At 40.5% G+C, this 13,231-nt stretch overlaps 1 protein-coding gene across 1 annotated transcript in view; it reads left to right on the top strand.

Moving 5' to 3' along the window:
• The window catches only part of astn1 (astrotactin 1), a 235,296-nt gene that overhangs the window by 41,586 nt on the left and 180,479 nt on the right, over positions 1–13,231 (top strand). Inside the window, exons 3-5 of the mRNA XM_038963261.1 lie at positions 3,030–3,423; positions 6,736–6,891; positions 11,737–11,844. Of these exons, the coding sequence (XP_038819189.1) occupies positions 3,030–3,423; positions 6,736–6,891; positions 11,737–11,844 (658 nt within the window). The remainder of the gene's footprint in view (positions 1–3,029; positions 3,424–6,735; positions 6,892–11,736; positions 11,845–13,231) is intronic.

Here is a 13,231-nt window from a genome sequence, read left to right as displayed (position 1 = left end):
ATATTTTATATTTGAGATTCTTGACATTGCCTTGATGACAGCTTTGCACACTCTTGGTATTCTCTCAACCAGCTTCATGAGGAATGCTTTTTCAACAGTCTTGAAGGAGTTCCCACATATGCTGAGCAATTGTTGGCTGCTTTTCCTTCACTTTGAGGTCCAACTCATCCCAAACCATCTCAATTGGGTTGAGGTCGGGGGATTGGGGTGGCCAGGTGATCTGATGCAGCACTCCATCACTCTGCTTGGTCAAATAGCCCTTACACAGCCTGGAGGTGTGTTGGGTCATTGTCCTGTTGAAAAACAAATGATAGTCCCCCCCCCACCATCACACCTCCTCCTCCATGCTTCACGGTGGGAACCACACATGCGGAGATCATCCGTTCACCTACTCTGCGTCTCACAAAGACATGGCGGTTGGAACCAAAAATCTCACATTTGGACTGATCAGACTTTGCAGCAGTTTGACCATGAAGGCTTGATTCAAACAGTCTCTTCTGAACAGTTGATGTGGAGATATGTCTGTTACTTGAACTCTGTGAAGCATTTGGGCTGCAATTTCTGAGGCAGGTAACTTTAATGAACTTATCCTCTGCAGCAGAGGTAACTCTGAGTCTTCCTTTCCTGTGGCGGTCCTCATGAGAGCCAGTTTCATCATAGCGCCTGATGGTTTTTGCGACTGCACTTGAAGAAACTTTCAAAGTTCTTGACATTTTCCGTATTGACTGACCTTCATGTCTTACAGTAATGATGGACTGTCGTTTCTCTTTGCTTATTTGAGCTGTTCTTGCCATAAGATGGACTTGGTCTTTTACCAAACAGGGCCATATTCTGTATTCCACCCCTACCTTGTCACAACACAACTGATTGTCTCAAACGCATTAAGAAATTCCAAAAATGTACTTTTATCAAGGCACATCTGTTAATTGAAATGCATTCCAGGTGACTACCTCATGAAGCTGGTTGAGAGAATGCCAAGAGTGTCATCAAGGCAAACGGTGGCTATATATTTTGATTTGTTTAACACTTGGTTTCTACACGATTCCATATGTGTTATTTCATAGTTTTGATGTCTTCACTATTATTCTACTATGTAGAAAATAGTAAAAATAAAGAAAAATCCTTGAATGGGTAGGTGTGTCCAAACTTTTGACTGGTACTGTATATATTTTTAAATGTCACGTATTTATGTTGTGTTTATGTCAAACACTCTTTTTAAATCAATGTTAGCAATTTTAAGGGTTACAGTTAGGGTCCTACTGGTTAGTGTTAAAGTTCCTTGGGGTTTATGGTTAAGTTTTGAGTCCAGCTTAAGGTTTATGGTTAAAGGTTATGTTTATGTTAATATGGTTCCAAAGGTATATCTCATGAAAAAGTCATGACACCAGGTTGTCTATACTATGATGACTACTCCTGTCTCATCAATATTGCAAAGTCAAATTGTCACGGCTGTTGAAGGAGGAGGACCAAGGTGCAGCGTTGTAAGCGTACATTTTCTTTTATTAATAAAAATGACGCCGAACAAAACAATAAACACTACAAAAACAAACCGTGAAGCTAAAGGCTATGTGCCCTAAACAAAGTCAACTTCCCATAAACACAAGTGGGAAAAGGGGAGCCTAAGTATGGTTCTCAATCAGAGACAACAATAGACAGCTGTTCCTAATTGAGAACCCTACCCGGCCAAAACATAGAACTACAAAACATAGAACATAGAATACCCACCCCAACTCACGCGGGACAAAAATATGTTTATTTTGGCTCTATATACTGTATATTGTCTTCTGGATACAAAATGCCATGCCTAATCAGGATGAGTTACATTACAGAATTATACGTTATTGAAACTATAGTATTACATTAAAGCATAACCCTTATATAAATGGATTACAGGCTGAAATACTGGCATCCTTTGATGTTTGGTTTGGCTTTGTTGACTCTATAAAAAGAGACAGGCCCTCTTAGTCCACTATTTGATTCCCTGTAATGTACTAAATTACACAAGTTTCCCCTACCTAAAAAATCTGCATTGTGGCTAATGCAAATGGTTGGGCCTAATTGCATTTGGTGGCAGATTTTCAATTGACCTCTGAAGAATGTGTTGGCCTATGTACCAGCCCATTGATTGAGTTGTTGTGTGCTACAGTTTGCACTAGAGTGGGAACACTTAGGGTATATCTCCTGGTAACTCTCTGGCCTAGTTATCTTTCTGCTTCATTCCAGTTTGGAATAGCTCAATGACTTTGAAAGTACTAAAAAAAGTAATCAATACGAAATAAATTATTTTAACTTTCATTTCCACCCAAAACTGCATACAGATTTGCTGCATACGTGACCTATATTAAGGCATCATTTGTAAATGTCCTTGACTATGCAGAATAAGCAAACAACTTATGCAAATTGACTTTACATTTGCCATTTCAAATTTATGCGAGCAGGTGAAGCACTCTCTCTATGATCCTCGGATATCAGTCTGCATCTGAACAGGGTTTCTCAATTTCAATTTCCGGTTGAGTCATCTCTGTCGCCGTCCTCACATGTTTTTTCTTCTCATCATTCATTATTTAGTTGAGCTGAGATCTAAAATGTGCAACAAAGTGGAAGATTTCATCAGACCGTTACTAGCGCTGAACCCACTGAACCCGAGAGTAGAGTCTTTATTGATAGATTATTGATAGAGTCTGATAGCAGCTTTAATAGACGCTCTCTTGGTATAGGGTATATTTCCTAAATGGTTTCAGTTTTTATTCCTCCATGATGCTTCCTAGAGCACTGCTGTTCTCATACACCATGCTTTGGAGATTATCTACATCGTTTTGCATGATGTGCTCTGTGATTATATGGATTTTGAATTTGTTTGATGTTTTCTTGACGCTGTTGTTAAGATCTATAGTTTTTTCTTCAAGGATCTCTGCTATGCACTAGTGGTGTTTTTACAAATCTAGCAACGTGGGTTGGAGACTTTGGGAAGTTCTTAGTTGAGAGCGGCCATCATTCATCCTTCTCTTTCCCCTTGTGTTTGTTCACAGGGAGGCATGATCGCTTTGCTCCTCTCCATCCTCTGCCTAGTCCTCATCCTCTACACGCGTAGGCGGTGGTGCAAACGCCGCCGTGTGCCCCAGCCCCAGAAGAGCGCCAGTGCAGAGGCGGCCAATGAGATCCACTACATCCCTTCGGTGTTGATGGGAGGCCAGGCCAGGGAGAGCCTGAGAAACTCCAGGGGCCAGGGCCACAATTCCAGCAGCACGCTCAGTATCCGAGAGACTCCCATCCTGGATGGCTACGAGTATGACATCACTGACCTGAGACACCACCTGCAGAGAGAGTGCATGAACGGAGGAGAGGACTTTTCCAGCCAGGTCACACGCACCTTGGACTCCCTTCAGGGCTGCAATGACAAGGCCAGCATGGACCTGACACCTGGTGAGTGTAGGTACAAGCACAAACACACACACACACACACACACACACACACACACACACACACACACACACACACACACACACACACACACACACACACACACACACACACACACACACACACAGCTATGTCTTACTATACTTGTGAAGACTTTTTGGGGACCAACAATTGATTCCCATAAAAAGTCCTATTTTCCCTAACCCCTGACCTTAACCATAAATATAACCCTAACCTCAACCCCTAACCCTAACCCTAATTCTAAACCTAACCCCTAAGCCTAAAATAACCTTTTTACAAGTGAGGACCGGCAAAATGTCCTCACTTCTCTGAATTTTAGTTGGTTTACTGTTCTTGTGTGGACTTCTGGTACTTACAAGTATAGTACTACACACACACACACACACACACACACACACACACACACACACACACACACACACACACACACACACACACACACACACACACACACACACACACACACACACACACACACACACACACACACACACACACACACACACACACACACAAACACAGACAGAAACACTGTAGCGCAATCCCCATTTACATTTAGCTGCGGGACGATTTTTTTTCTATGAGCGGATGGTTGGGGGGTCGGAACATAGATACAAATAATTTGTACACTGCAAATTAATAGCAACAATCCCAAACAGATATCGTATTTGACAAAAACAGAATAATTTCAAACCTTGATTACATACTGTACAGTACGTGACCCGCCACCTGTATTCGGTGTAGGCACATTTAAAATTGTGTTTTTTACATTGGATAAAAGTAGACTCAGAGTTAGAAATTGGTATATCATACACTGCAGTTGAGGATCAATGGGAAAGTAATTCTGCTTTGAAAGTTGATAAACTTATACCTACTGGAGAGCTCTTCTTTGTCTACACCCATTCAGCATTGTTCACACCCTCTTAAGCCAGCCCCACCCATCTCTTTAAGGGTTCACATGCGAGGTCATGTGCTAAACAGAGTGAGTAGTGTAATAAACAACCAAAGATTTCAAGACTAAAAGTGGTAAATGGCTGCCGTTTTATGAGCTCCTAATCAGCTCCTACCGTCTCTTATGACTGAAAAGAGCATCTGGACATTAGAACAGCGATTACTCACCTCGAACTGGACAAAGATTTTTTCTTTAATGAGTCTGACGCGAAGGATATACTGCTTTGTTGAGACAAGGCCCAAATCCCTGTCATCCGCGTGAAGAAAAGACAGAGAAAAAGGGGGAGGAGGGCGGGGTGCCTGGTAAGAATTCACTGACGAGTAGGTAAACCACCACTACCCTCCGTATTATTGGCCAACGTGCAATCATTGTAAAACAAACTGGACGATCTACAATTAAGACTATCCTCAGCGTTCAACACCATAGTACCCACAAAGCTCATCACTAAGCTAAGCACCCTGGGACTAAACACCTCCCTCTGCAACTGGATCCTGGACTTCCTGATGTGCCGCCCCATGTGATAAGGGTAGGCAACAACACATCTGCCACTCTGATCCTCAACACTGGAGCCCCTCAGGGGTGCGTGCCTAGTCCCCTCCTGTACTCCATCACCTACGACTGCGTGGCCAAGCACGACTCCAACATCATCATTAAGTTTGCTGACGACACAACAGTGGTAGGCCTGATCACCGACAACAATGAAACAGCCAATAGGGAGGAGCTAAGAGACCTGGCAGTTTGGTGCCAGGACAACAACCAAGTTCCTTGGTGTCCAACGAACTATCATGGTCCAAACACACCAAGACAGTTGTGAAGAGGGCACGACAACACCTTTTCCCCCTCAGGAGACTGAAAAGATTTGGCATGGGTCCCCAGATCCTCAAAATGTTATACAGCTGCACCATCGAGCGCCTCCTGACTGGTTGCATCACCACCTGGTATGGAAACTGCTCGGCATCTGACCGTAAGGTGCTACAGAGGGTAGTGCGTACGGCCCAGTACATCACTGGGGCCAAGCTTCCTGACATCGAGAACCTATATACTAGGCGGTGTTAAAGGAAGGCCCCAAAAATTGTCAAAGACTCCAGTCACCCAAGTCATAGACTGTTCTCTCTGCTACCGCACAGCAAGCGGTACCGGAGTGGCAAGCCTAGGACCAAAAGGAGGCTCCTTAACAACTTCTACCCCCAAGCCATAAGAGTGCTGAACAATTCATGAAATGGCCACCCGGACTATTGACACCCCCCCACATTGACACCCCCCCTTATTTTTACACTGCTGCTACTGACTGTTTAGTATCTATGCAAAGTCACTTTACAAATTACCTCGACTAACCTGTACCCCTGCACATTGACTCGATACCGGTACCCCCTGTTTATAGCCTCTTTATTGTTATATATATTTTTTTAAGTGCAGTTTTAAAGCTAGTTTCCTTCAATTTTACACATTGTGCAACAGCTTATGGCTATTGACTCAAACATTATAACAAAGTCAATGGAAGCCTGAATGCATCCTGAATGCATTTAGGATTTTTTAATTCTCCCTGACTGTCTATGTTTTCTTGTGGTGATTGTTAGTTCTCAAAGATTATCTTATTTAAAAATTCACTGAGTATACAAAACAGGACAGTTGCTCTTTCCATGACATAGACTGACCAGGTGAATCCAGGTGAAAGCTATAATCCCTTATTGATGTCACTTGTTAAATCCACTTTAATCAGTTTAGAAAGATTTAAGTGCCTTTGAACGAGGTATGGTAGTAGGTGCCAAGCACACCGGTTTGTGTTAAGAACTGCAACACTGCTGGGTTTTTCATGCTCAACAGTTTCCCGTGTGTATGAAGAATGGTCCACCACCCAAAGGACATTTAGCCAACTAGACACAAAAGTGACAAGCATTGCAGTCAACGTGGGCCAGCATCCCTGTGGAATGCTTTCGACACCTTGTAGAATCTATGCCCTGACGAATTGAGGTTGTTTTGAGGGTAAAAGGAGTGGGGGGGTGCAACTCAATATTAGGAAGGTGTTTCTAATGTTTGGTATACTCAGTGTATATAGGTCCATTATATTTTCTACACACTTTATAACTGTTTTGTTTATTTAAGAAATACCAGCCCACCAACCAATAAAATTGTATCTAGTTGTGACAGGAAATGATAGATTATTCCCTGTTTCAAGACCTATACCATTATAAGAACACTGACTTGTTGTTGCCTCTGCCATTCTGTATTAAATCTCTTCCGTTTTGTCCGACATGCTTCTTTTTCACGTTTGTCTTATTTTATTGGGTTTATTTTCATCTCTCATTTCTCTCCCTTATTATGCTTGTTCTGTCATCATCAGGGAGTGACAATACAAAGTTGTCCCTAATGAGCAAGTACAAGGACAACATCATTGCCACCAGCCCTATCGACAGCAATCACCTGCAGCAGAACACTCTCCTCCTCCACAACACCTCCACTGGCCAACGCAAACAACGTCTGTCCAGCAAAACTCGTGGTGAGTCATCCATCTATTTGATCCATATCCACTCTCATTCTTGACCATTGTCACGTGTACCAGTAAAAGACTATATCTGCGTCCCAATGACACCCGATATTCCGTTTAAAGTGCACTTCTTTTGACATGGGCTCATAGGGCTCTAGTCAAAAGTAGTGCACTATATAGGGAATAGGGATCCATTTGGGATCCAGACCCTGAAAGAGAAAAAGACTGGAAAAAGAGGGCATACCATTCTGAAATGAGACACCAGTTCGTTCAGTTGACCCTGATCATAATCCACTTTGCTCCATGACTGACAAGTGTGAATGGTTTATTTTCAGGTTAGAAAAGCAATTCTAGTTGTGTAGGATGTTATTGGGAGGTACAAATGGCAATGTCACGCTAACCAACTAACTGAGCATTCAGTGGAAGCTAGTGAACTAAAGAGCTGTTATGTAGTCATTTTACAGTTATATAGTGTCTACCATTATATCATTTCCATCTCATTTTGTGAATTGTGAGAAACAAACACGACTCTGGTTTCAGATACTGTTCCTTTGCATTCTTATCCTCGTGTACTTTGTGACTCTCAGTGAGCCTAGGAGAATGTTTCCTTTTCTGACCTTGGTTGAAAACCTGTATAGTGAATATGCACCTGCAATGGCTTTTGCTCCATAATGAGAACTTCAATCAAAGCTCACTGAGGAAGAAAAAAAGAAACCCAACAAACCCTTTTATCAATAATAGACTGAGAACAGAGAGAGCAGTGTACTTAACACAGCACACTAATGACATTTTCACTTGGTATTCCAGGAAGCTTGTTAAGCAAAACAGAACATAAATGAGCTGATCACTTTCAGGACAGAAAATGCTAAAGATCCAATCTGTTTTGTCTTAATTCAATAACAAAATAAAAGCATACCATGTCTGCAAAAAAGCCTCTTTGTCTCTCAAGAGTTGTGAGCAGCCTTTGGTCTTGTGCTCTCTGAAAGGAATCTCTGACAGCCCTACGGCCCACTCTGAAAGAGATTGCTGCCTTCAGAATCAAAGCAAATTTTTCTCATTCATTTAGTTCAATTTGTTGATTTGGTACATTAGAGGACAAAGTACAATGAAGGAAAACTGTAAATTCACTATCGGTTTATCTGCTGTTGATGTTTAAAACTGTGAAACAGCGGATCCCCTTGTGACAGCTTTTTTCTCCACAACAAAATCCTCTGGTTCTGTACAAAGTGTACACAGGCCAGTATATCTGAATGACTAAGTCTGAGGTTATGTTTGCTATATTGTTTTTGTTTGGACTTGCATTTTAATCCGAGTGATAAAATATGCACATGCACATACACATGTAAGGTCCTTTTGCTATTCTCAGTGGATATTTAACAGCGTTTAGGACTGGGGGGCGAAGCTTTTACGCCTCAAATGTTGATTCCTCCTTCAAATGTGCTGCTCAAAGTGTATGGCAAGCCAAACAACGAGGTTGGAGTCTTTGTCACAGCTGTTGTCTGTTGGGTGTTTGCTGTCCGCTTCCAGGAGCCCTTGTCTTTTTATACAGAACCCTTAAGTCTGTTGTTGTTCCTAACGGTGTTAGACTCAAAGCATCGTGAGTCTACCGTTTTAATTGTAGCATACAATAGGGATACTGAAATAAAATTGTTCCACAAAATATTTGAAACAACAAGCCCAAAGATGAAGCTATGTCTGAATTTGGAGTCAGAAGTCACAATCGTTTTTTAATGTTAACGCTGGTCGAGATGTTCAAGATTCTCATCTGTGTCCCAGCAGTACTTCTCATGTAATCACCTGGTCTATTTACATATGTTGGAGTCACTCTAGTGTGCTTCTCTCTACAGTTGTTGTGGTTACGTCTTTTGTCAGATATCTTTTGGTAGTACTCCTGTGGGTTCTTGCAGCTCTCCTCATGAGCGATTGTCATTCCAGTATCATTGTCGCTGCTGCCAAAAGTACTCTATATTTATTGAGATCCGGCCACCGAAAGCTCAGAACAAAATAACTTTGTTGTAAGACGTGTTTGCACCTGCAGTGCATGCTGAGTGCTAAGCTACATTATGTGTTGAATATTTAAAGAGCCCATCTTTTATTTGTTGCCATAAAGCTTTGGACCTTTGATTCCTTGCCTAATTGTTGAGGCAAATACAATCTCTTCAAACTGCTGCATGTGATTTGCCGTTAATTAATTGAAAGTGCTTTCATTCTTCTTTGTAACCTAGACAAAAACACATTGTATCCTCTAAGTGTCATTTGGAAATTTGTTTCACCTTCTTTCACAATTATAGTTTTTGTCCTTGATGAAAATAATTATTTAAATGTTGTTTTGTCAGGAATTGTTATAAAGCATAAATGTGTGTTAAATCATTTTTCAATGGTGTTTCTATTGTTTTTGTAGTATATAGTTGTGTGTTCAAATTGTGTGTTCCCTTTGCATATTGTTATCAAGTCAACGTCATTCTGCTGAAATAACGTAATAATGTCATCTTGTACAAGAAACACCTTTTTCTTTACTGTACTTTTCAAGACAGTGCTTCCACTTTGTCCGATTTGTATGTTTGCCAGAGACATTTTTATTCACCCTTTCTTTTGGAGAAACCTTTTGTGTATTAATTAAATGCAATCTCTTGGTTTGGATTTATAACGCTATTGTCAATTCGAAATGAAGTAAATGGTGCTAGTATTTCAAGCTTACTTTGTGATAGCTAGAACACTAAAACTTGTAATAGGAGCTATATCACATCCTCTTTAAATTATAGATTTCAATGTTCATGTTTCGACCAAAACACAATCATTCCAATGTAGCCTGTATAGCCTATTCAAAACAATTAGATATATTTGTTCACAAAGCCAAAATCTTTTCATCTAATGGCTTCAATGAGATGACTGTCAACATTTATCAGTTTATTGTCCCCTACATTGTACCAGAACAGGACCATCGTCCATCTCTGTAACGGATAGTGGATTTAAAGTCAAAATATGGACTGACATAAACTGTATTATCCCCCTACTAAGGATACCCACTCCACAGTCTGGTCTTATCATGGATCTCTCTTCCTCATGCAACATAATCAAAGTATTTGTCCTGTATTGCGCTGGGCAGGGTAAACTGAGTTTGTATCCCAAATGGCACACTATTGACTATACAGCACACTACTTTTTGACTCTGGTCAAAAGTACTGCACTATATAGAGAATAGGGTGCCATTTGGGACTTCGCTAGAGTCATGTTGGTTTAATTTGTTGCGACAGAATACGACTGGATATATGCTGTTGTTATTGTGACTTTAATACTTTCCACCTTTCTACCTCATGAATCCATTTATACATTACTTCCTGAGAGAGGGTATAGCTAGCTATATGTCTTGTATAGAATATACTGAAGATAGACATTTTTTATAAAAGCTGAAGTAAATTTATCCCACTGTTCCAGTTATTATTTTCCATTGGTACCAGAGCTTGATCAAAATATGAAAATGTAACAACAATCTGCTGTTTAACAGACTCCAAAACATGCCATTATGTTTTGCATGTACAATATGGCTAACACTGCAACAAGCAGTACAATATATTGTGTAACTCACAGCTCCAATCAGCTCTCTTAATGAAACATTAATTAAAGGTAGTGCTGAGCGATTAGCCGTAATTTCTGTTATTTTTCCGTTTTTAAACAACTAATTGACTGACAGATTTTTTCTGTGAGATCAATGCGCACATCGCACAGTTTCTCCTAAAGATAAATCAGATCCAGCCTGAACTGTGCGATGTAATAGGGAGGTGTAGTTTGCCAACAGGCCGATATTCTACATAGTTTAGCACATAAAATGTGGTAATTAACTACAATGACCATAATCCATTGTGCATCTACTTGTCTGGTCTGTGTTTCTTTTACACCTGCTACTGAGAAGAGACAAATGCGCAATCGTGAGGTGATATAGAGAGCAGCTGTTGGTTCGTGAGGTATCTTTACCTGAAAATGTATAGTTGGTATTTAGCAGTCATAAAAGTATGCCTTATTTACTTTGAAGAACAGAAAGCATAGGCAGCAGCTCTATAGAGATGAGATGACTTGGAATGAAATGATAGTCATCAAATAAAACAAATGTAAAATACACAACAAATGAAATATTTTATTATAGTGATGTAAATAAATTATGATTAATAAGTGATAAGCAGTAATGGGCAGACACTACCATCATGGGACTTGTATTATTATTTTTTTTCCTGTGTTACAGCATTCAACCCACATAATGCACAATGTATGGAATGTTAAAAAAAAAAAAAATCGAAAATCTTGATTTGTTTTTAAAAATCGAACCGAACCGAACCAACCTCAAAAAGCACTAATCGCTCAGCACTAATTAAAGGTCACATTTAGTGGTACAGGAACGTGGCTATTAGTACAGATGCCTCAAGTTCTCAGTTTCACTATCAACATTTTGACACAGCAACACATTTTAAACCTTCAGGCAAGGTAAATAATCTAATCCACACTTTTCATAATTATTTTAGCATTTTCCTCCCACATTTGTTGATGTTTCTTTTCGATTGACACTTAAAGTGTCGACATGATCCTCAGATCATTGATCAAGTGAGAAAAACGGTCAATATGTAATTCCCATGGGACAGCTATTCAGGGGTTTATAGCTCTCCTCTTCTACTTGCCATTTCACAGTAATGATTACATATGGCAATTAATATGGTGATGTAGGGGAAAAAACTGAACAACCTTGGTGTATAAATTGCTCAAAATCAAGTGCAGCATGTGTAGATGGACATCCCATGCATTGCCATACAAACAGAACAGCGAAGACAAAATTATTGTGATGAGAGCTTTTTGTTGTGAATTCTGCAGTGGGTTCAACCTTCTTGAACCCAGACGGGGACTCTGGCACGGAGGCCGACAGCGAACCTCAGCTGACCTTTTACACTGACCCCAATCGCAGCAGGCGCCGCAGCCGAGGTATGAGAAATGGTAACGCCAACAGCGCGTGGGGCTCAGGGGGTAAGGAAGGAATATTATACTGTACATACATCATCTTATTTCATACTCGCATGATGACAATGAAAAATACATACATCAGAGTAGATGAATGGACAACAAATGTATGTGCTTACTGTGCTTGAGACACATACTGTACACGTTCACATTAGTGGTGCGCAGGTCAGCTGTTTGTTCACCCACACCCACCCGCAATTGCTGGTAACCCATCCACAACCGCCCGACTACATGTAATAAAGTGAAAATCTGAGGCCCGCACCCGACCCTATCCCGCAAATTTAGAAAATGCGCTATAGAATAATAAAGTCAAAGACGGCAGAATCTTTTTTGGACAGGGGGCTCAGGATCTTTTTTTGCCTGCTATTTGTTAGTCAACTTTTCTATAATTAGATACATGTGGTTTCTCTTCTGTCGTTATACACTGAGTGTACAAAACATTTAAGAACACCTTCCTAATATATTGAGTTCCACCCCCACCCCCTTTTGCCCTCAGAACAGCCACAATTCGTCGGGGCAAGGACTTTACAAGGTGTCGAAAGAGTTCCACAGGGATGGTGATCATAACTTTCACCTGGAGTCACCTGGCCAGTCTATGTCTTGGAAAAAGCAGGTGTCCTTATTGTTTTGTACACTCAGTGTATGTTGCCCTAGAACACTAAGTGAACCCTTGCTTACCAGAATAATGTCATAAATTGATAGAATGAGTGCTTCAATCTATTTGACATCGGTAAAGTTCTCTGTCATCTTCTTTTGCGGAGAAAATATGTTTAAGGTTGGGAGAAAATGTAATAACTCAAAAACGGGAAAGACTTTCTGTGCAAATGATATCAGTTTGACCAGTTGTAAGGAAATATAAAGCTGTAAAAACAACCCAACATGTTTCTGATAAGATTTCAGTTCAGCTTGGATGCATATTCTATATGGTTAAAATACTATGAGCTTTTATGATGCTGATAAAGATAGCACCTCTACAGATGGCATCTAATCGAGCATTCACATTCTCGCAAGATGCTGAAAGAAAGAAATCATATTTCTCCACTCCTGTTCCCGGGTCAAAATGTTGCCTGCATTTGGTGTATCCTTTAACTGCAAGAATTGCTCAATTCTGCTGGAGTTAATATTAAGGCTAAGGGAGAGGTTATAGACCTATAGTCAATGTCCATATTTCAGTTTCCATTTAACCCATTTGACCATTAGGCTACAGTTCCCTCGATTTGCCATAGGCCTATTTGAAGTCCCCGTCTTGTGACTGTAGAATTTGTATAGTGCCTCACAATCATCACACATAACATAGCGTGCTATCATCCTCGTTTACCATTTCACCAAATCTTTCCCAAACATTACTTTT

This window comes from Salvelinus namaycush, chromosome 25 (genome assembly GCF_016432855.1).
Source record: "Salvelinus namaycush isolate Seneca chromosome 25, SaNama_1.0, whole genome shotgun sequence".
In the NCBI taxonomy this organism is placed as follows: Eukaryota; Metazoa; Chordata; class Actinopteri; order Salmoniformes; family Salmonidae; genus Salvelinus; species Salvelinus namaycush.
Note: the sequence above shows the minus strand (reverse complement) of the source record. Positions and strands in the feature narration are given on the sequence as shown.